The sequence below is a fragment of the Nerophis ophidion genome, linkage group LG06 (assembly GCF_033978795.1).
Source record: "Nerophis ophidion isolate RoL-2023_Sa linkage group LG06, RoL_Noph_v1.0, whole genome shotgun sequence".
Lineage (NCBI taxonomy): Eukaryota > Metazoa > Chordata > Actinopteri > Syngnathiformes > Syngnathidae > Nerophis > Nerophis ophidion.
This window is the reverse complement of record NC_084616.1, coordinates 39,775,280-39,799,933: the sequence shown is the minus strand read 5'-3', so window position 1 is coordinate 39,799,933 and position 24,654 is coordinate 39,775,280. Positions and strand designations below refer to the sequence as shown.

Sequence of the window (24,654 nt, the reverse complement as noted above, 5' to 3'; positions counted from 1 at the left end):
AAAAGTGAATGTGAAGGACAGTTCTGAGAAGAAGTGGATGTTAATCATTGACTTAAAGAAATACATTATCAAAACATGAAGCAATTTGAGAGTATCACTGCAAGTTTGCACCATACTAAAGCAGAATGAGTCTAATTTCCAGCAAAGGATGTTAAAATTGCAAACAAAACATGGACATTTATCCATTAAAATAATGAGAAGCTGCTGATGGTGTTACTGATGAGAAGATCTCCAAGAGCAATAATGCTCTACATTATAATAGCATTACATTATGAAACCATATGTACAAACCCCTTTTCTATATGACTTGGGAAATTGTGTTGGATATAAATATAGATAGATATAAATAGCTCGTTGAGAAATGTTATTCTAAAACTGTTTGAAAATTTGCTTACAAAGTGGGGTCCCTCGCCCCATCCTTGTTTGTGAATTACTTAGCATATCATGGAAGCTGCTTTTATACTCAATCATGGCACCCACTTGTTCCCAATTAGCCTGCACACCAGTGGGATGTTCCAAATAATTGTTTGATGACCATTCCTCAACTTTATCATTATTTATTGCCACCTTTCCCAACTTCTTTGTCACGTGTTGCTGGCATCAAATTCTAAAGCTAATGATTATTTGCAACAACAAAAAAATGTTTATCAGTTATAACATCAAATATGTTGTCTTTGTAGCATATTCAACTGAATATGGGTTGAAAATTATTTGCAAATCATTGTATACCATTTATATTTACATCTAACACAATTTCCCAACTCATATGGAAACGGGGTTTGTATATACATACGAGAGGAGCCAGATGAGGTGGTTCGGGCATCTGGTCAGGAAACCACCTCAGAAGTGTTTCGGGCACGTTCGACTGGCAGGAGGCCATGGGGAAGACCCAGGACACGTTGTGAAGACTATGTCTCTCGGCTGTCCTGGGAACGCCTCGGGATCCCTCAGGAGGAGCTGGACCAAGTGGCTGGGAAGAGGGAAGTCTGGGCTTCCCTGCTTGGGCTGCCCCCCCGCGACCCGACCTCAGCTAAGCGGAAGAAGAAAAATTGATATATATATATATTTATATGTATATATATATATATCGTATTTCCTTGAATTGCCGCCGGGGCGCTAATTAATTTAAAACCTCTTCTCACTCCTGCGCTTACCAAAGGCATGTGGTAAAAGTAAGCATGCGCTAATTATTTTAAAACCTCTTCTCACTCCAGCACTTACCAAAGGCATGCAGCAAAAATTTGAGTATCTTGTAAGCTTGAACTTTAAATCCTACTAAATAGCTCTTTATCTTCTTCCTTTTATGCGATTTCAAATTTCCGGTATTGAAATCAGCCTCCTCCATTTTGAAAATGATGATAGGAGAAGTGCCCCTCGTGACATTACGAGTTTGACCAGGCGGTAATACTAAGCATGCGCTAATTATTTTCAATCAATCAATCAATCAATCAATGATTATTTATATAGCCCTAAATCACTAGTGTCTCAAAGGGCTGCACAAACCACAACACAAACCACAACGACATCCTCCGTAGAGCCCACATAAGGGCAAGGAAAACTCACACCCAGTGGGACGTCGGTGACAATGATAACTATGAGAAACCGCATATGTGGCAAACCCCCCCCCCCCCCCCCCTCTCTAGGGAAACCGAAAGCAATGGATGTCGAGCGAGTCTAACATGATACTGTGAAGCAAGTTTGACCCGCAGTAAATCAACGCAGTCGCATACTATATGCCCTGCGGCAATTCAAGGAAATACGGTATTACACACACACATATATATATATATATATATATATATATATATATATATATACATATATTATATTATATATCCATCCATCCATCCATTTTCTACCGCTTATTCCCTTTCAGGGTTGCGGGGGGCGCTGGCGCCTATCTCAGCTACAATCGGGCGGAAGGCGGAGTACACCCTGGACAAGTGGCCACCTCATCGCAATATATATATATATTAATATATATATATATATATATATATATATATATATATTTATATATATATAGTATATATATTTATTTTTTCCCAACTTGCGCCGGATCCAGCCATGGGCCGTAGTTTGGGGACCCCTGGTCTAAGGTCTCCGAAAATATAATACAGTTTGATAGGCGCTTTTAATATAAAGTGTTGTAATACAAGGGTATTGGTCGCCAGGGTGAACACAACTAGCTATTTTACAGGTTACAGGGTCCATAAACTCAAGGAAGATTCAAAGTGTAAACACAGTAAAAGTTATTCATTTGCGAAAATAAGTAATGTAAATATAAACGTTCAAACAATCTGGAAATAAATCAAACGGGCACTTTGTCCAACTCTAGTAAAACTAGTCAGAAAAGAAGACGACTTAGTTCACTCGTTTGCTTCTTTCTCTGTTACTGATCGGCGCTCACCTGTCTTGATGACGTCACCCGGCCACCGCCAGAGTAGGAAGTGACCATTCGCGCAAAGATATGTGAGACGAATGACGGAGCTGCCAGTCTGTGTGGACAACAAGCTGGTGTTTGCCATTTGCACGGTTGCACGTTCAAAAGTACACCTCACTCAGGTAAGACGGCTATGTTTTGTTTTACCTGACTTGTGTTTGCTTTTACTTCGCGTCACCTCGCCATGAACGACCATGGGAATGTTGAGGCAGGTTTTTCTTTCTTTCTTTCTTTCTTTCTTTCTTTCTTTCTTTCTTTCTTTCTTTCTTTCTTTCTTTCTTTCTTTCTTTCTTTCTTTCTTTTCTTTTCTTTTCTTTTCTTCTCCCACCCTAATCCGCCCCTCTCGAAGATTTAAAACAAGCTCATAAAAATCCCTGCATTGGAGTGTAAAATATGTAAAAGCGTTGTCAAAGGGGCTTAAACAGATTTCAAATGTCACATACATTTAAGAAGCAAGCTAACCCTGAATTTTTAGCTAGCTATTTTTATCTTCCATTTTCCGCCCTCTGCCGTTTTAAAAACAAACTTGTCCTTGCCTGTATTTAAAGTCCCATTTCAAATGTTTGTAGGAATATGTAAGCCCATATGTAATCACAATAATACATACTATTGGATCTAGAGAACATCTATCCATCCATTTCCCACCGCTTGTCCCTTCTGGAGTGACGTGGGTGGCTGGAGCCTATCTCAGCTGCATTTGGGCGGAAGGCAGGGTACACCCCGGACAAGTTGTCACCTCATCGCAGGGCGATATAGAGGACATACAAACTCATGAATTGATTAACGTGGACCCCGACTTAAAGGCCTACTGAAACCCACTACTACCCACCACGTAGTCTGATAGTTTATATATCGATGATGAAATATTAACATTGCAACACATGCCAATACGGCCTTTTTAGTTTACTAAATTGCAATTTTAAATTTCCCGAGAGTTTTTTCTTGAAAACGTCGCGTAATGATGACGTGTACGTTTGACGTCACGGACTGTTAGGGAATATGAGCGCTGCGCGCACCCACAGCTAAAAGTCGTCTGCTTTAACCGCATAATTACACAGTATTTTGGAAATCTGTGTTGCTGAATCCTTTGAAATTTGTTCAATTAATATTGGAGAAGTCAAATTAGAAAGATGGAGTTGGGAAGCTTTAGCCTTTAGCCACACAAACACACGGTGATTCTTTGTTTAAAATTCACGGAGGTGAAACTTTACTATGGATCACAGCGAACATGGATCCCAACCGAATGTCTACCAGCAGGTTTTGGTGAGAAAATTGTAGTAAAAAGTCGCTTCTTACCGGATATCAGCTGAGCTTGTGCCGCCCATAAAGCTGCCGTCGACTTCCCTGAGACACTGCGCATCAACACACCCGTAGACGTACACCTCCGACTATCAGGTACTGTTAAACTCACTAAAACACTAGCAACACAATAGAAAGATAACGGATTTCCCAGAATGGGCCTAGAAAATGTGTCTAAAAACATCAGAATCCTTCCTAATGCAACCGTGTTTTTATTTTATTTTACTTATTTTTTTAAATTTATTTTTATTCTAGTCCGTCGCTATCAATATCCTCAAACACAAATCTTTCATCTTCGCTCAAATTAATGGGGAAATTGTCGTTTTCTCGGTCCGAATAGCAGTTTTTGTTGGAGGCTCCCATTAAAATCAATGTGAATATGTGAGGAGCCATCAACATGTGACGTCATCGTCTGCGACTTCCGGTAGAGGCAGGGCTTTTCTCCTAGCACCGAAAGTTGCAAACTTTATCGTCGATGTTCTCTACTAAATCCTTTCAGCAAAAATATGGCAATATCGCAAAATGATCAAGTATGACACATAGAATGGACCCGCTATTCCCGTTTAAATAAGAAAATCTCATTTCAGTAGGCCTTTAAACAAGTTGAAAAACTTATTCGGGTGTTACCATTTAGTGGTCAATTGTACGGAATATGTACTGTACTGTGCAATCTACTAATAAAAGTTTCAATCAATCAATCCAAACCCTTTATTTATTGAATCAACAATACTGAAATTCCACAACATAGTGAATTTGCAAACAGCTAAAATTGTACACAAAGCAAACTATAATCTACTTCCCAGGTATATACAACAATTCTTCTAAAAAAAAAAATAGGGTAAGTATAATCTTAGAGAAAAATGTTTACAAAGAAAAGAACCATGATAACATTCTGAATGTATTTCATCCATCCAGCCGTTCATTTTCAAAATAATCTTACTCATCTCACCATATGAAAAGTAACTTACTTCACCGAGTATTATTTGTTCATTTTTATTGTGATTATTTATGGAGTATATTGTGAATAAATTGACAACAGGAAGTGAACAAAAGTTTTAGCAACTGTTATGTAAAAGAAAAGGGGTAGGATTAAATAAGCTCTGCTCCTTCCTACTCCTTTTCTAGCATGTTGAAAAGAGAAAATGTAAATTGTGATGTATCATGTTGTATGCATGCATGTTCGAAATAAACTCAAACTCAACTTAACTTTACTCAAAATGTTTGAATATGACTTTTTTAAAGAGTAAAAGACACCCACCCACCTGTTTACTTGCTTGTTATACCACAGGGCAGGTCAAAGGTAGCACAGAAATGCATGTACTTAACAATGAACTGACCTGTAGTGTGTTATAGAGTTTGTGTTTACACGTTAGCTAGAAAAAAAGTGACTCATGAGTTCATACTCTCTAACTCATTCCCTCTTTGCTCATGTAGTCCCTTCTAGTGAACATCCTGAACCCGACTATCTGTGAAACTGCTATCTGAACAGTCGTCTAATGTGCTGAAGAAAACCACAGTGCCCAAGCTGACAGCGGCAGGACACCATGTCTCACACAGACCGCTGTGCGGGCGACCAGACCCGTATAATTCAGGGGAGCGAGTTTTCCACGGTGCTCCACATATCAGAGCCTGGCGATGATTGCTCGCCCGCTTTCCAACCTGAAGCAAACCCATTACAAGATGACAAAACGGACAGGCTCGTGGTGCCGCAGCGCTTGATTTTGAGCACACAAAGTGCAGCGGCGCTGAAGCTCGGCACCGAGCAGCTCATCCCCAGGAACCTCGCCACGGTGAGCCGACCCAAGAATCGCCACCACACCACTGTGGTGACATTTCCCGTGGGACTGGAGAAGTCCAGCAATGGAGCACGCACTCGTCACTCGACGCAGGGTTCCAACGTGACCTGGGAGGACTATGACAGCGATGGAGATGGTTTTTCGTTGAGGAGGAACCGCAGGAACAAGTCGTACAGAGCGGCTGTTACCAGCCTGGACATTGAGGCCATGGCAAGAGGGAAAATGGCTGCAAACACACTAAAACCTCTTAAAGAGGGAAGAGCGTCCAGTCCAGGTCCGACTCACAGTCCTGGAAGGAAGGTAGGGCTTTATTTACTAATTTTTATGGGCCAACATGTAAATAAAGTCATCCTGCACTGCAGGGGTGTCCATCTAACTGATTTTGAGTAGCTCACCAAAGGGTAAAAGAATATTTGCTTATACTCTCAGTATATGTACGTGTGTTCAATTTCAACATGATCAATCAATCAATCAATGTTTACTTATATAGCCCTAAATCACTAGTGTCTCAAAGGGCTGCACAAACCACTACGACATCCTCGGTAGGCCCACATAAGGGCAAGGAAAACTCACACCCAGTGGGACATCGGTGACAATAATGACCCAGTGGGACGTCGGTGACAATGATGACTATGAGAACCTTGGAGAGGAGGAAAGCAATGGATGTCGAGCGGGTCTAACATGATACTGTGAAAGTTCAATCTATAATGGATCCAACACAGTCGCGAGAGTCCAGTCCAAAGCGGATCCAACACAGCAGCGAGAGTCCCGTTCACAGCGGAGCCAGCAGGAAACCATCCCAAGGGGAGGCGGATCAGCAGGGCAGAGATGTCCCCAGCCGATACATAGGCAAGCAGTACATGGCCACCGGATCGGACCGGACCCCTTCCACAAGGGAGAGTGGGACATAGAAGAAAAAGAAAAGAAACGGCAGATCAACTGGTCTAAAAAGGGAGTCTATTTAAAGGCTAGAGTATACAAATGAGTTTTAAGGTGAGACTTAAATGCTTCTACTGAGGTGGCATCTCGAACTGTTACCGGGAGGGCATTCCAGAGTACTGGAGCCCGAAATGAAAAAGCTCTATAGCCCGCAGACTTTCTTTGGGCTTTGGGAATCACTAATAAGCCGGAGTCCTTTGAACGCAGATTTCTTGCCGGGACATATGGTACAATACAATCGGCAAGATAGGATGGAGCTAGACCGTGAAGTATTTTATACGTAAGTAGTAAAACCTTAAAGTCACATCTTAAGTGCACAGGAAGCCAGTGCAGGTGAGCCAGTACAGGCGTAATGTGATCAAACTTTCTTGTTCTTGTCAAAAGTCTAGCAGCCGCATTTTGTACCAACTGTAATCTTTTAATGCTAGACATGGGAAGACCCGAAAATAATACGTTACAGTAATCGAGGCGAGACGTAACAAACGCATGGATAATGATCTCAGCGTCTTTAGTGGACAGAATGGAGCAAATTTTAGCGATATTACGGAGATGAAAGAAGGCCGTTTTAGTAACGCTTTTAATGTGTGCCTCAAAGGAGAGAGTTGGGTCGAAGATAATACCCAGATTCTTTACCGTGTCGCCTTGTTTAATTGTTTGGTTGTCAAATGTTAGAGTTGTATTATTAAATAGAGTTCGGTGTCTAGCAGGACCGATAATCAGCATTTCCGTTTTTTTGGCGTTGAGTTGCAAAAAGTTAGCGGACATCCATTGTTTAATTTCATTAAGACACGCCCCCAGCTGACTACAATCCGGCGTGTTGGTCAGCTTTAGGGGCATGTAGAGTTGGGTGTCATCAGCATAACAGTGAAAGCTAACACCGTATTTGCGTATGATGTCACCTAGCGGCAGCATGTAGATGCTGAAGAGTGCAGGGCCAAGGACCGAACCCTGGGGAACTCCACACGTTACCTTAACGTAGTCCGAGGTCACATTTTTATGGGAGACACACTGCATCCTATCAGTAAGATAAGAGTTAAACCAAGACAGGGCTAAGTCTGACATACCAATTCGTGTTTTGATACGTTCTAATAAAATATTATGATCGACAGTATCGAAAGCAGCGCTAAGATCGAGGAGCAGCAACATAGATGACGCACCAGAATCCATCGTTAGCAATAGATCATTAGTCATTTTTGCGAGGGCTGTCTCCGTGGAGTGATTTGCCCTGAAACCGGATTGAAAGGTTTCACATAGATTGTTAGACGCTAAGTGTTCATTTAACTGCTCCGCAACAATTTTTTCGAGGTTTTTTGAAATAAAGGGAAGGTGAGACACCGGTCGGTAGTTTACCATGAGGTCAGGATCGAGGTTAAGTCTTTTAAGAAGAGGATGAATAACCGCTTTTTTGAATGCTAGGGGAACAGTGCCCGAGGAAAGTGATAAGTTTATAATATTTAGCATTGATGGACCTAATAATACAAAGAGCTCCTTGATCAGTTTCCCAGGAAGAGGGTCAAGTAAACATGTTGTTTGTTTTATTCCATTTACACGTTGTAACAATTCCTCTAATGTTATTTCCTCAAAACGAGAGAAACTATTTTGGAGGGCGGTATCCGCCGTATATACCATCGTATCAGTGTTAAAAGAACCCAGTTGTAGCTGGGACGCATTGTCTTTAATCTCCTTTCTAATGACATCAATTTTCTTACTAAAGAATTGCATAAAGTCATCAGCTGAGTGGGTGGAGCTACTAGAAGGGGTCCCTTGTTGGGTTAGCGATGCTACCGTACTAAACAAAAATTTAGGATCGTTTTTATTACGGTGGATGAGATTTGAGTAATATTTAGCTTTAGCTAAGGTAAGCATGTGTTTATAAGTTATTAAACCATCACTCCATGCTTGATGGTGCACCTCAAGTTTAGTCGTGCGCTCTATTTAATACCAAAATAGCACAAAGACAACTGTTTGAGCGGAGATCTACTTTCTAATTTACTGTAAGTAGCACAAAATAATAATTTTTTTGTCTAAGTTGCTCTAATAGTGATTGGAAAAAAACTGCGCTAGAACTAAACACATACTGATATACAAGAAGCTGATGAACGCAATTTTTTGTTGTTTATTCTTTTTAAATACAAAATGTAAGGATGGGTACTGACTTCGGTACTTTTATATGTACGGAACACATTTAATCAGTACTGAATCATCCATCCATTTTTTACCGCTTATTCCCTTTTGGGGTCGCGGGGGGTGCTGGCGCCTATCTCAGCTTCAATCGGGCGGAAGGCGGAGTAGACCCTGGACAAGTCGCCACCTCATCGCATGGCCAACACAGAGAGACAGACAACATTCACACCCACATTCACACACAAGGGGCAATTTAGTGTTGGCAATCAACCTATCCCTGGGTGCATGTCTTTGGAGCCGTACCGTACTGAATCATGTCAAATAAAATGATACCATGTTTCCATACTGTTTGTGACGTCACGTCACAACAAAAGATATCATTGCAGACTCGGTACCGGTTTAAGCACATGGCGGAGAAACAAGCATTCAGGTACTCAGAGCAGACTCAACCAGATTGTCTTAAAGTATTGTTCAAATTTCCCATGCCAACAAAGCAAGAAGAAGGCACTTGGAAAGTACATTAAGGCTCCACTTTTAAAAAAGCGCTAGCTCTATATTAAAATTTACGTTGGCTATGCTAAGGACATACTATCAATTAGCATTAGCTATTTTACGTGGCAATTCCAACACCTCTATATTTGGTAATCAATACTAAAACTAAAATACACACTGCAATTAACTGGTGTGTAATAAATATAATATTTACACTGTAAACACTTAATAGGGCTCAGAAAAACAAAAGATTGTCACATTTACCTAAAATTGCAAAGACTACTCCCTGGCTAAGGCAACACACCATAGTCCATACAATACTGCCATTTGAATTCTGGGAATTGCAATTACATGCAAAGTCAACTGCTGTTGTGTCCTTGGGCAAGACACTTTACCCACCTACTCCCAGTGTCACCCACACTGGTTTAAATGTAATTTAGTTATTGAGTTTCACTATGTAAAAGCGCTCTGAGTCACTAGAGAAAAGCGCTATATAAATATAATTTACTTCACTTCCATTCACTTCTTGTAATCTCGGTTGGAGACCGCTACCATAGTGTATTAAAGTCTGAAGGCCCTTCTAGCTCTGTTGTTTTTATAGTCGGCAGTTTTACTGATTAGTAATACGCAAAAAGAACCCAATATATGTTGGTAAGGATCTAGATAAAGATGTCATTACAGATTTTTATTTACAAACTTTAAGTTTCTATTCTTAAACTTTATTTGTCGCCCCTTAACCAGGAAGTAGTCTGCTTGCTAACAAACAAAGGGCAAATAGACACAAATCTTCTATTCAGGCTCACGGGTAAGCTGGAGTCTATCCCAGTTAGATTGGGTGCCAGTCATTGTAGTTTACATTACAGCGATATATGGTCATTAGTCTACATTAAACAAGAAAGCTCATTATGTCTAAGACAACCTCCATTATATTCTCTGTTAGTCATGTTTGTATGATGCTGTGTCTCTGCGGACACTTGTGATATGAATTCCTCAATGACAAACAGTCATGTTGTTGTCTTTCCAGCGAACCCTGGGGAGAAGGAGGAACCGTACCAACCGAGGATCATTTAAAGACGGTACGACTGTGTCTCTCTCCACTTCCCTAAAAGTGTCCAAAACACTACAACCGCTACAAATCATGTTTTGGTGGCCGTTTTAGGTCAGTGTATTGTACAACTTCTTGACAATAAAGGAGTGCTGAGCGAGCTGGAATTAAAGCCTATACGCCACAGTCTGGTTTGGGCTCCACATGCTGAATGTGGCATTGTTGTCATGATTATTGAATTGTAGTGTCCTTCAGGCACAGCTCGTCCTCCTGTTGGACTGTTTTGGCTTACTGCGTTTGTCAATGTATGTTAACTGGAACAAGAAGCTGTCTTGAAATCATTTATTTAGCATTTAGTATTGTGTTTAATTTGAAGATGTAGCGTTATTCTTTTTTTATTTTTTTAGACATTGAATATCAGCTTTGTTAAGAATTTGCCCTAAAATGATCAATTTGTGGATTTGCTCTCCAGCAACGCCGCTCCTCTACCAGGAGATCCGAGAGCGAGGTTTGCACTCCACTAACCAGGATGAACTTCTGGATGACTTTGTGGTGGTGGAACCACCCGTGGAGGACCAGAACATCGTGGTGAAGAGCTACCGGCCGGCGCAGCTCACCTGGAGCCAACTGCCGCAGGTAAGTCAGAGAGATGTGCTCCTCTGCTTGATTGTCAATCCGTTTGTATGCTCCTTGTGTCGTCATAAAGGTGAAGGACAGCGATATACTGAGCAGGATCTCCCCTCACGAGAGAAAGCGGCAAGAGGTAAGCAGCATGTCTCTTTGTGTGCTGATATTTAAATTATCATTAAAAAGGTTTGGCCATCTTCCAGTATGCAGCCATGACATGTAAAATATAGCAGGAGTAATACTAAATGTATAGTAGGTAGTTCAACAAGCTTATTCTCTTTCCCTTTCCTTCTCATTTAGGAGAACCTGCCTGTCATTAGTTGTGTAAATAAATGACAGAGGCGTGCATGACAAATTGATGTCATATAACTTGTCACATGTGCCAAATGCGGCTTGTTTTGGCTCTTTTACGCATTGCTCAACCCAAGCTTGAAGTATGGTGGTCCCATAGGATCAATTAGGCTATCTATCAAAAGTGGAAGGATCGGATTATGCTACTAGTTTGCTACTAGTTTCATACAAATTTATAAAAACACAAAGCAATACTAGTGGGACTTTAGACACAATCATGAATATATTACAATATTTAAAAATATTTTCAGACTTGACCAGAGGTCTTCAGCAGGCAGTCTGCAACCCCCAGGGGGTCCACAAAGATACTGCAAGGGTTTCGTGAAATTTTTACATATTTATCTATATTCCCCCTGCAAATTTTCCACAAATTTCAATATCTATAAATACACATTAAAGGCTAGGTATAATGATCATAATATACATTTAAAACAAAAAACACTTTCTTGTGGTCTACATATAATGTATTGAATATGCTTTGGTATAATTTTTTTGTCCAAAGTCACTTTTATAACCCATTTTCGAGTCGTTCCTGGAGGTCTTCCCAGATTACAAATTAAACCATGCCCCATCCTGCCTTTAAGTATCATTGTTAATCCAATGAAAATGAACACTGTATAAATATATATTGAAGTCGTCACCGCTATTTTGTTTTTCCAATCACGATACAAAAAACACTTAATGAACATTGTATAGATTCACCCGGTGACAACATTACAAACACCTGCCTTCTCCCTTCGACTCAGATGCTGCATTTAAACAACAGCTTTTATCAGGTCTTTATTATTATGCGCATGCCACGACTGGATGAAAATAATACTCTACCTTTTTTGTGTTTCCTTAAACTGTAGAGTAGTTTAGCAATGTCTGTGGCATGACCATCCTTACACACTGTACCTTGCAGGTTTATAATAAAATCCTGAATAGCTATTAAGCCATTAAGATAGCCAGCGATTAGCGCTATAATTAGCATAGATTAGCATCTTAAATTGCTAGCTAACAATTGGGGCAATAGTTGCCAACAAGAGAATAGTGTGCTATAAAACGTTGAAAAACCCCGGATTAGATTAATTCTAATAGTCTTTTTAGTTCTGACAGTAAAACGTTTTCTCCCTTTTTGTTCTACAGTACAAGTTTGTGAAAACTTCTCATCCAATAGCATTGGAAAGTGTGTCTAAAGTAGGGCTGCGAATCTTTGGGTGTACAACGATTCCATTCAATATCGATTCTTGGGGTCGCGATTCGATTATAAATTGATTTTTTCGATTCAACACGATTCTCGATTCAAAAACGATATTTTTCTGATTCCAAACGATTCGGTATTCATTCAATACATAGGATTTCAGCAGGATCTACCCCAGTCTGCTGACATGCTAGCAGAGTAGTAGATTTAAAAAAAAAAACTTTTATAATTGTAAAGGACAATATTTTATCAACTGATTGCAATAATGTAAATTTGTTTTAACTATTAAACAAACCAAAAATATGACTTTTTTTATCTTTGTGAAAACATTGGACACAGTGTGTTGTCAAGCTTATGAAACGCGGTGCAAGTGTAAGCCACTGTGACACTGTGTTCTTTTTTTTTTTTTTTTTTTATAAATGTTTAATTATAATGTCTATAAAGGATTTTTAATCACTGCCATGCTGAAATTATAACTAATATTGATACTGTTGTTGATAATATTAATTTTTGTTTCACCACTTTTGGTTTGTTCTGTGTCGTGTTTGTGTCTCCTCAATTGCTCTGTTTATTGCAGTTCTGAGTGTTACTGGGTCAGGTTTGGTTTTGGAATTGGATTGCATTGTTATGGTATTGCTGTGTATTGTTTTTTTAGATTGATTAAAAAAAACAACGATCTTTTCAAAAATAACAATCGATTCTGAATCGCACAACGTGAGAATCGCGATTCAAATTCGAATCGATTTTTTCCCACACTCTTAGTCCAAACTATTGACTGATACTGTATGTAGAAGGTATCAACAAAGCAGTACCTCATAATTAAAGTTCCCTTTCGAATTCCAAGTCATGTTGGCATTCAGGTTAACAACATGGGATATAATGACATAGTGGAAAATTTGTATGTTAAGTAATGTAAGCAGAGCCTCTTTGTTATGGCTGTTATGTGTAGTGTGGCTGGGGATGTTGTGTCAATAGCAAAGGTCCACTCTGTTTGCACTACAGTTTCTGAATAAAGCCACACCCTAAAAGTAGAACCACATTCAGGCTTTGCTTCCCACTTTTTTGCCTCAAGTCATGGCTCTGATAATATCACTTCAAAGCCATTATTTCCTGTTCAGATTGTGACTGATCAATGATAGGAGTCCCTATTCTCTCCTGGAGAGTTTCATTTGAAGTATTAGAGTTTTGCAGTGCAACTTCCTCAAACACTGCCACAAATCAGTGATTCCAATCCTATACCCGCATAATTTCTCTGCATTGCTTCTCTGGAAACGTGTTTTTGGTTTTTTTGACAGGCAATCTTTGAAATAATCACATCAGAGCATTCATACCTGCACAGTCTGGGCATCCTGGTGCGACATTTTAAGGAGAGTGACTCCCTGAAAAGAACCATGACGACCACAGAGCACCATCACCTCTTCTCCAACATCTCTGTTATCCACCAAGTCAGCAAACGGTGGGCACAGCAACACACTACTACTAATACCCAGTAACTACTGCTTTTGCCATGTGCAGTGCAGTTTCAGATCTAGCAGTAAGTATTTTCCCCTTCAGCATGTGTAAAGTATCCTGTAGGCTCTGTCGACATGTTAAAACACGCTTGGCAAACTGGTTCTGCTGCCTTGCTGCTCTGTGTGGTATTTTGGGGGCCTTAAAATGATAAATGCTCTGTAGACCATTTTGCTCTCATTGCTTTACAGACTGTGTCAGAATATATTTATATTCAGTGAGGAAAAACTACGTAAATGTCTTTCTTAAATTATAAGTATAATGGGAAGTGCGAGAATGATTCACACCAGTTGTTGTAGCACATGTGAATGTGTGTTGTGTCCCTACTGAGTGGCTGCTTGAGTGTCATTTGACCTTTTTTTGACACAGTTTCCCTGCAGGAGTGGTTCTGAATTGATCAGATGTTTATCATGCTCATTAGGAATTATCTCAGAATGCTGGTGATAAGATGGATTACCAAATACTGAAATTGGCATTTATTTCAAAAGAAACAACTCAAACACATTGTATTCTTGCTAAGACATTATATAAAGTAGAATACACTTAAGGCGCTTAAACTTTTGTCAACAACCCGTCAACGCCGACCAACTCGTCTAGAAACATTTGAGCACCACAAGGGGTCATTTCTATGAATGTTCACAATATATCCACCTGTTGTAGTATTGCCAACTTCTTCGTTATGCAAGGACAGCAGCAACTTCTGTCTAGTTACAAAGCATTAAAACGTGCACACAGGGTCTTCCTGTTCAGTGCAAAGTAAGCTTTAAAATAATGCATGGAAGTATTAATCTGAATTCTACCACAGCAAACGACAAAATGCACTTTTTATTGTTATACACTGGAAGAATGATTTGCGTATAGGTACGAAAGCTTTGGGCAAGTTTGTATTGGGCAGTCAGTGCATACAGTTCAGGCTTCTTTATATATTAATCAATGAACCTCATATTTTTAGTTTGCATTTAATGCTTTCTTTTTTACACTGTTTTAGTGTAAACACCCCACAGAGATAATTGTGATGTTAAATGTGACTTGGACTCACGGTGAATTGACAGTCAAGACTCTTGCATCTTTAAAAAAATCATACGAATACACATAAGCATAAAAAAATATATAAAATGACTTCTGCAAGCCTTATCTCCCAATAGTAAAGAATCCTTTTTAAAAAATCCTGAATCCATATGGTTATCCTCATTTCACCCCCCACCCAACCTTTAATGACTTGTTCCTTATCCAGTTTCGGACATTTCTGGGAAGTTTAATCAGAATCTGTCTATATGTTTGTGAGCTATGTTGCTAACTAACAAACACACACCGCAGAAAACTCAAAGGATAACTACACTTTCCATGTCCTTGCTTATTTGTTTTGTTTCCAAACAGCCTGCAGGAGGGTTTACTCTTTGCATTGGTCTCAGGACTTTGGTGCATTTGTTCAGTAGCAGAATGGAATAAACTAAGTGAACCCTATTGTCAGTCTGATACTCTTTGTTTTCATGAGTGGAATCAGGGCCTCTGACACACACGCAAAGAGAAGTTTAGCCTCGTAACGGCAAGGGCAAATTTTCGAAATCACCCCCAAAATGTAATCGTGTTACATTTCGTAAAAGTTTAATGAACCTTTTCTTGTCTGAGGTAAAATAATATTGGGGGAATCAATGCCAACAAACTGCCATAGGTTCCAAAATCCGTTTATCACCCACGGATCAAGTCAGAAGTAAAAGTAAAAGCAAATGTTATCTTTGGTTTCGGTGTTGACATCTGTAAGTCAGCGGGTATTGAAAGAAAAAGGTGTTTTATGTCATTATTACCGTAGTGTTTAAGTTTACCTAATATGCTTTTAGTCTACATTTAAAACACTTTCTTGTGGACTAGAGAATATGTATTTGATATGCTTTGGTGTAAATTTTTGCTCCACTGTCAAAATTATAACCTGTTTTTTGAGCCTGTCTGCAAGATGTGTTTTGTGGAGGCGGGTGAGGAGCTCCTTCCCCTCTGGCTGAAAGGTTGGCTTAAGGCCTAAATAAGTATGTCCACCTTGCTGTGATGTCCCAATGCAGCCAGACAGCAAAACCTCGCAAACAGAAGCATCCAAAGGTGCTTGCAAGCTCACGCCAAAATGCATGAACCTTATGATCTGATGCTTTGGCATTGTTTAACATGAGTACTTTATCCAACATTGTAACATTTACTGTATAAGTCAGAAAAAATTTAATTTATCATAGGTCTCCTTTAAAAGTGCACACGATAAAACGATGTATTTTTAATAGGATGGAAGAATATCTAAATCGTGTCAGCAGAATGGCATCGCTATGTTAATAACCAGTGACGTGCGAGAGGTTCATGGCTGGTGAGGCACTGACTTCATCACAGTCAGATTTGTAAACATATGAACCCTAAAGAGTATCTTATTCACCATTTGATTGGCAGCAGTTATGTTTAAATGCTCCTACCAGCATTCTTTACACATACAAACTGTAGCTCACAAAAAAGCACATTTAATAAAAAAAAAAAAACGTTATTATGGTCTTACCTTTACTTAAAAATGAAGTCAATGCGCCATTCCTTCTGAACAAAAGCATCAATAACTTGTTTAGAAAAGTATTTCTTATCTTTCTTCAGTTTTAAAAGTCTCTCTGTCTTGATGGAGATCACTGTCTGAAGCAAACCTTTTAGCTCCGGCGTTGGTCTTCCTTTAATTATTACCTCTTGCTTTGATTGAAAGTCCAGTTTAGAAAAGTGTTTTATTTTAGATATGTAATCATCCGTGTTAGAAGTCCATGGGAGAGGAAAAAATAAACGATCGCTGCCGCTGCACTTGGCTTGCTAACTGTAGCTTGTCGTCACTTATTCTGCAGCCGAGTAATCGCAAAAATGATCCCTGGGATCACTAGCGCCCTCTACCACCATGAGGCGGGAGAACAGGTGCCTCACACAGTGCGTTTTCGCAGCCATTTTATGATTGCTCAGCACAAGAAATATGTTACACACATACAGTTGTTGACAAAATACACTGTACATTATATACCTCAGCTAACTAAACTATGAAAATGTATAATACAAATCCCGTTTCCATATGAGTAGGGAAATTGTGTTGGATGTAAATATAAACGAAATACAATGATTTGCAAATCCTTTTCAACCCATATTCAATTGAATGCACTACAAAGACAAGATATTTGATGTTCAAACACATAAACTTTATTTTTTTTTGCAAATAATAATTAACTTAGAATTTCATGGCTGCAACACTTGCCAAAGTAGTTGGGAAAGGGCATGTTCACCACTGTGTTATATCACCTTTTCTTTTAACAACACTCAATAAACGTTTGGGAACTGAGGAAACTAATTGTTGAAGCTTTGAAAGTGGAATTCTTTCCCATTCTTGTTTTATGTACAGCTTCAGTCATTCAACAGTCCAAGGTCTCCGCTGTCGTATCTTACGCTTCATAATGCGCCACACATTTTCGATGGGAGACAGGTCTGGACTGCAGGCGGGCCAGGAAAGTACCCGCACTCTTTTACCACGAAACCACGCTGTTGTAACACGTGGCTTGGCATTGTCTTGCTGAAATAAGCAGGGGAGTTCATGATAACGTTGCTTGGATGACAACATATGTTGCTCCAAAACCTGTATGTACCTTTCAGCATTAATGGTGCCTTCACAGATGTGTGAGTTACCCATGCCTTGGGCACTAATACAGGCGAGCGTTAGTGACTTAAGAAGTGGCTACGCTGCACTCTGGAGGGACGTTAGCCACCAGCATGAACGCTACATTGTGTTGAGTACGCCTTGGTTTGCTCGTCGCTATCAAATTTGCAGAACACGGCTAGAATGTTTCATCAACATGCTTTATCACAATATAATGATAGTATTGAACACTGTCGTTGACAAAATGTATCAATCCATCCATTTTCTACCGCGTGTCCCTTTTGGGATGGCAGAGGGTGCTGGAGCCTATCTCAGCTGCATTTGGGCGGTAGGCAGGGCGCACCCTGGACAAGTCACCACCTCATTTCAGGCCCGACACAGATTGGCAAAATGTATATCATTCATATTGTTTATATCGTGCAACCCTATGGCAAGGTTTGCCTGTTTGTGGCTGAACTTGTCATAGCTGATTGTTGTACTTCTTTAGAGTCCCTCAGCATGTGGCCGTAATAAATATGCATGCAAATATGGCACACTTACTCCACAGTTGCCGAGCTAATCAGTCACAATCGTGACCTACCTCCCACCCTCTCTTTCATTCTAGCTTCTTTGAGGACCTGGAGCGACGTCACTCCGACAACCCGGTGATCCGGGACATTAGCGACATTGTTCAGAACCACGCCGCCCACCACTTTGAGCCGTACATAGTCTACTGCTCCAACGAGACTTTCCAACAGAGGACGCTGCAGAAGCTCCTGTAAGTCAGCAACCTGAAAATGCGCCTACACGTCACGCTAAACTGTCCCCCTCCGCTGTCTCCCAGGACCAGCAACGGTGCGTTCAAGGACACCCTGAAACAAATCGAGGGGAACAGCGAATGCGGAGGCCTGCCTATGATCTCTTTTCTCATCCTCCCCATGCAGCGGGTTACAAGACTGCCTCTGCTGCTAGATGTCAGTTTGACCTCTCCGTTAACACTGCAAACTTTAACATAACACTTGATCCAATCAGCTTTTGCTATTATATCATTTTAAGCAACATTTACTGCACAAAGCTGCATGCTCTCTTTTTTTTTTCAACCATGTAGACTATTTGCCAGAAGACTCCCGACAAGGCAGCAGAGTACTTTGCCGCCAAGTGGGCGCTGAACGCCATCAGCAAGGTAGCAAGAAGACCCTCAATGGCTGGAAGTTCGCAGCCTGACGTGTGCTAACTGTTTTGTTACTGCTCACCTCGACAGTTGGTGAGCAGCTGTAATGACGGCGCTCGGCGGATGGAGAGGACGGAACAGATGTACACCATCCAGAAACAAATGGAGTTTGGTAAAATCAAGGTTAGAATTACGACGGTCACGGTGTCGCTTAATTACGATACAGTAGAACGCTGCCTGGCAACAAGTGGCTGAAACATCTCCAAGCTAGCACATGTGCAGATAAATGACCCCGGGTGTCGTCAACAGCCGTTCCCGCTGGTGTCGTCGTCGCGCTGGCTGAAGAAACGCGGCGGGCTGGCCGTCGGCGCTGAAGACCTGAGCATCTGGAAAGCGTTCAGCAACAGGACCAACTACCTGTTCCTGTTTAACGACGTTCTCATTGTCACCAAGAAGAAAAGGTATAGGCCTCTTTTTTTTCATGCAAAACCAGGAAATAACTTGTTTTAACATTTCTATTGCAATTACTAATACATTCATCTTAAAGTAATTGGAACTAAAATAGGTATACGGAAATTTCCAGGCTGTAGAACGCACCTTAATATTTGTAAACATTTTATACAAGCTGCAGGTGTACTCATTAAAACATGAAATTTTTACACAAGCGTTTTTTTTTTTGTTCCGTGGGTCCAATTTTCCCTTTTTCAATGGTTGGGTCAAGCTTATTTAGCTTTGGAGCTATGTCTTGTGCATTTTTTCGATTCCTCTCCATGGTGAGGGTGAGTCCATACCTTTCCTAATGGCTGAATGAAGGGTCGTGTGATTTTTTTATTTTTTTATTTAATGTGACAACCCTCAGTTTATCGGCCTGTTTACCCTGAAAAATCCATAAATTAGCTGCAGTATTGTATAAAGTTCAGGGTTCAGAGAGTGGAGACTTCAGTAATACAAATTGAAATAAAATAATTCTACAAAAAAAAAATGTTTCAACTCCATTGCAATTATTTGAAATACATTTAAAAAAATAGTAATTAAAAATAAACCTTAACTTGTAAACCGATAAATTAACTTTTATTTACAATCCTTTGCAACTCTAAATATATCAGCACATGTATTTACATTAGCACTGTATTAAATAAATTACAAGTTTTATATATGTACTGTAAACAATATGAAATTAAACCTACTGGAAAATTAATTAGAAATACCTTTTTTCAACGCCATTGCAACTTTGGAGATATAAGAACATGTATTTAAATGAATAAAAATGTATAAAATACGTGGATTATATTTTTAAAAAATCCTGTTGTAAAACTACTAATAGCTTACTTTTTAACCTCACTGCAACTCTGAAGATAAACAAATTAAAATGTTTTAAGGTACATTTTAGGTTTTGAGGTAAGATAGTTTTTTTTTGTTTGTTTGTTTTTTCAAGGTTTTTACAAAATCACAAAAGTAAAATATACGATAAAACAAACTCACCTGCAAGTGCAGTAATTGCAATAGGACTTTATTTGAAATCGTGTGATTTTAATTGTTCACAGCTGTGGGCACAGTACGATAGCAGATTTTCTGTGGTAAAAGTGCATTTTTAGAAAAGTTTGAAATAGTAATAATAATATTAGCAATGCCAATGATTGTTGTGCTGTTAAAGACACACACAAGTAAATAGAAGCTTGCTATATCACCCAACAGTGGCAGAGGGGTTAGTGCGTCTGCCTCACAATACGAAGGTCCTGCAGTCCTGGGTTCAAATCCAGGCTCGGGATCTTTCTGTGTGGAGTTTGCATGTTCTCCCCGTGAATGCGTGGGTTCCCTCCGGGTACTCCGGCTTCCTCCCACTTCCAAAGACATGCACCTGGGGATAGGTTGATTGGCAACACTAAATTGGCCCTAGTGTGTGAATGTGAGTGTGAATGTTGTCTGTCTATCTGTGTTGGCCCTGCGATGAGGTGGCGACTTGTCCAGGGTGTACCCGCCTTCCGCCCGATTGTAGCTGAGATAGGCGCCCGAAAGGGAATAAGCGGTAGGAAATGGATGGATGGAAGACTTCTCCAAATGAAAACAAGTTTAATATTTCATACAGAGAAATAATCAGGAAATGGATGGGCTTCTGTTGGGCATTTCCTGTGGACTGTGAGAAGCACGTTGAGGCGACAGAGTGAAAAACATGGATATGCTCCTCACATTCTCGGCATTCTTTTATTCTGCAGATTTCTGTTTTGAGTTAGGGAGAAAGCAAAAAGAAAGAAGGGAGTCCCCGCCCAAAACATGCTCGTCAAAAAAGTCAACACTGGGCTCAAGTTAACTCTTCAAATGTTCTCCCTGTAGCGAGGAGAGCTTCGTGGTGATGGACTACGCCACTCTGGAGAACGTGGAGGTGGAGGTGGGCGAGCAAACAGACGGTCAGACATCACCGCCTGGCAAGAACAGTGCCAACCAGCATCTGTCCTTCAAGCTGCTCATGAGCAAGAACAGCGAAGGCAAACCGGAGCGCACCACCCTGGTGGCCGAGTCCAGGTACTACGCCATGCTTTGAGTGGAAAATAAACATTCTTATAATTACACTTTATTTAAATGCAGAATTGAATGACCCGGTAGGTTTGTGGTGCTGCTATTATTTCATTCATTCGCATAGCTTGTGTGCATGTGGCGCCCCCTGCTGTCTACAGTTGAAATACCAAGCTTGTGCATTTTTTTTTTCACCAAGGTTGGACCGAGCCCGCTGGATAGTTGCTCTGACAGAACACAAGCAGACACAACTTTTCACTTGTAAAGATGGTAAGTGTTGATCATCATTGTATGGAGAAATATCCATTTAATTGATGTTCTGTTTTGATCATGTAATTAGAGCTGCATATTTTCCCTTTTAGCAGTTGTTTCCCCTTCATTTTAGTTTGTGTAGTGTTTTGTAGCAAACTAGAGGCCCTTTTGACTCTCAGACATTACTTAGATTTTGAATGCACTATCCCAGACAAAGCATGCATACGATGTTTGTGATTGCTGACAGTTTTTGTTGTAAAGTGAAGTGAAGTAAATTATATTTACATAGCGCTTTTCTCTAGCGACTCAAAGCACTTTTACATAGTGAAACCCAATATCTACAGTTGTGATCAAAATGATTCAACCCCCACACAATTTTGGTGTTTTAGCGAGTTGGACATTTATTCCGTATTTTGTTTATAGTCATATCAAATAAAGATGCATTAAATAGACAAATGCAACTTGAATTACAACATTATATTTTGTAACATACTCAGTGTCATATCTCTTAATATCTCATTGACAAAATTATTCAACCCCCTGAAGATCATAACTCTTAAGAAGGAATTTGAATAAGGTCTTTTCAATCAGGTGTTGAAAACACCTGTAGATGTGATTAGAACCATTACGAGCAACAATTAAACTGATTGAAAAAGACTGTGACGCTCAGCTTCTTGTAAATGGTCAATGGTGTATTTCCAACATGGTGAAGTCCAGGGAGTGGTCAAAGAAGTCAAGAGAGGAGGTAATTTCTCTTCATAAGAAAGGATATGGATATAAGAAAATAGCAAAGACATTACACATTCCAAAAGACACACTTGGGAGCATAATTCGCAAGTTTAAAGCTAAAGGCACAGTGGAAACACTACCTGGGCGTGGTAGAAAGAGGATGCTGTGTGCAACTGTTGTCTGGTATTTGAAGCGTACAGTGGTTAAAAACCCCCGGGTAACAGCTGAGTAACTACAGCAGGACATTCCAGAGGGGGGAACGCAGGTTTCGTCCCAGACAATAAGGCGCGCACTACGAGATGAAGGCCTCCATGCCAGAACTTCCAGGCGCACCCCACTTCTGACTACCAGGCACAAGAAAAATAGACTCCAGTATGCCAAAAATCATCTGGACAAACCCCAAAGGTTTTGAGAAACTGTTCTATGGAGTGATGAGACAAAAGTGGAACTCTTTGGGCCTATGAATCAACGTTAAGTCTGGAGGAGATAAAATGAAGCTTACAGAGAGAAGAACACCTTTCCTACTGTTAAGCATAGTGGGGGGTCAATCATCCTCTGGGGCTGTTTCTCTGCCTCAGGTACCGGGAAACTCCAGCGCGTTCAAGGAATTATGAATTCTATTTTCTACCAGGATATATTAGCTGCAAATGTCATGAAGTCAGTGATGAAGCTGAGGCTTGGGAGACGTTGGACCTTCCAACAGGACAAGGATCCCAAGCATACCTCCAAATCAACATCAAAGTGGTTGCAGAAGAAGGGCTGGAAGACTCTGGAGTGGCTTTCACAGTCGCCAGACCTAAATCCTATAGAAAACCTGTGGTGGGACTTGAAGAAGGCAGTTGCAGCACTCAAGCCCAAGAATAGAATGAACTGGAGGCCTTTGCCCAAGAGGAATGGGCTAAAATACCTGTAGATGGTTGCAAGAAGCTTGTGTCCGGTTATGTATCACGTTTGAAGGATGTCATTACTGCCAAAGGTAGGGGTGTAACGGTACGTGTATTTGTATTGAACCATTTCGGTACGGTACGAGGGTGTATCGAACGAGTTTGTAAGCTAAAGTCTTAACAAGCTGCTCTGCTTTCTGTCTCTGTCTGAGCAGTGAGCACCCAGCATTGTCCCGCCCACACAACCATCTGATTGGTTACATACAAAGCCAATCAGCAATGCATATTCAGAGCGATGTAACAGCCAATCAGCAGTGCGTATTCATAGCGCATGTTGTCAGTACTCCGGCGTCGAGATGAGCAGACATGTGTTTAGCAGCGGACATTGTACTCTCCCCAAATTATAAAAAACACCTCCCAGTCACAACTACTACTAACATCACTATGAGCCTGTTGACCTTCTAGAAACTTAAACTGCAGCTCAGCTCGCTCGCAGTTCTGGCTTGAGGTGAACGCTAATTAGCGTTTCGGGTTACATTAGCTCATTTTGCTGTGTGTGTGTGTGTGTGTGTGTGCGTGCGTGCGCGCGTGCATGCGTGCGTGCGTGCGTGCGTGTATAATAAAAGTCAACTACAGGCTTCCCAAATGCTGTAATAAATGAAGCATGATGAGTTGACTTGAATCTGTTAATCTGTTAATGTAGCACTTTTTATATGTAGAAGAAAGGTTTTGTCATTTTACTTAATCAAAGCAACAACTTGAGGCAGTTTAATGTGGATTAATGTGGGTAGAATTATTATAGTGTTCCCAATGTTAAAAGGATAAAGCCTTTGTTTACAAATTTGGTAAATAAATAACCCAAAAATGTATATTTTGTTGTTTTCTTACTTTACCGAAAATGAACAGAACCGTGACCTCTAAACCGAAGTACGTACCGAACCGAAATTTTTGTGTACCGTTACACCCCTAGCCAAAGGGTGTTCTACTAAGTACTAAAGATGCATGTAACTAGGGGGTTGAATCATTTTGTCAATGAGATATTAAGAAAAAAGTATTTTGGTATTTTGTAAAATACAGTGTTACAATTTAAGTTGCATTTGTCTATTTGACACATCTTTATTTTATATGACTATAAACAAAATACGGAATAAATGTCCAACTTGCTAAAACACCAACATTTTGTGGGGGTTGAATAATTTTGATCACAACTGTAAGTTACATTTAAACCAGTGTGGGTGGCACTGGGAGCAGGTGGGTAAAGTGTCTTGCCCAAGGACACAACGGCAGTGACTAGGATCAAAGCGGGGATCAAACCTGGAACCTTCAAGGGGCTCGCATGGCCACTCTAGCAACCGAGCTATGCCACGACATTGTTGTATTTTTACACTTATTATAACTGACACTGTAGTTTACAACTACAAGCTATTGTTTTCATTCGGTGGTACACAAAACTGGATCCTCCGGCACTGAAACCCAAATCCTTATGGACTAAGCTATCAAAGCCCCAGAATGAAATACACCCCAAAACATTTAAATAATTAGAATATGAGAGAAAATTATGAATTATTAATATAATTACGGACTCAAATGTAAATCATGTATTCAATTAATAATTTTCTGGCCCAAATATTTGTTGCCGTAACATTTATATAATTCATGACATTTATTTAATAT

General features: G+C 40.2%; 1 protein-coding gene and 1 long non-coding RNA gene across 3 annotated transcripts in view; one reads left to right on the top strand and one right to left on the bottom strand.

Moving 5' to 3' along the window:
• Positions 1 to 3,221, bottom strand: part of LOC133554706 (uncharacterized) — a 20,936-nt gene extending 17,715 nt beyond the window's left edge. Inside the window, exon 1 of the long non-coding RNA XR_009807189.1 lies at positions 2,411 to 3,221. This is a non-coding gene — a long non-coding RNA (uncharacterized LOC133554706). The remainder of the gene's footprint in view (positions 1 to 2,410) is intronic.
• Positions 2,401 to 24,654, top strand: part of arhgef16 (Rho guanine nucleotide exchange factor (GEF) 16) — a 24,232-nt gene continuing 1,978 nt past the window's right edge. Inside the window, exons 1-13 of one of the 2 annotated variants that reach the window (XM_061903755.1) lie at positions 2,401 to 2,565; positions 5,177 to 5,838; positions 10,118 to 10,169; positions 10,611 to 10,774; positions 10,845 to 10,901; positions 13,595 to 13,755; positions 18,059 to 18,211; positions 18,278 to 18,407; positions 18,542 to 18,616; positions 18,695 to 18,787; positions 18,914 to 19,065; positions 20,936 to 21,124; positions 21,315 to 21,385. In XM_061903755.1, the coding sequence (XP_061759739.1) occupies positions 5,287 to 5,838; positions 10,118 to 10,169; positions 10,611 to 10,774; positions 10,845 to 10,901; positions 13,595 to 13,755; positions 18,059 to 18,211; positions 18,278 to 18,407; positions 18,542 to 18,616; positions 18,695 to 18,787; positions 18,914 to 19,065; positions 20,936 to 21,124; positions 21,315 to 21,385 (1,849 nt within the window). In that variant the 5' untranslated portion in view covers positions 2,401 to 2,565; positions 5,177 to 5,286. The remainder of the gene's footprint in view (positions 2,566 to 5,176; positions 5,839 to 10,117; positions 10,170 to 10,610; positions 10,775 to 10,844; positions 10,902 to 13,594; positions 13,756 to 18,058; positions 18,212 to 18,277; positions 18,408 to 18,541; positions 18,617 to 18,694; positions 18,788 to 18,913; positions 19,066 to 20,935; positions 21,125 to 21,314; positions 21,386 to 24,654) is intronic. The other variant, XM_061903756.1, reaches the window with a different exon arrangement.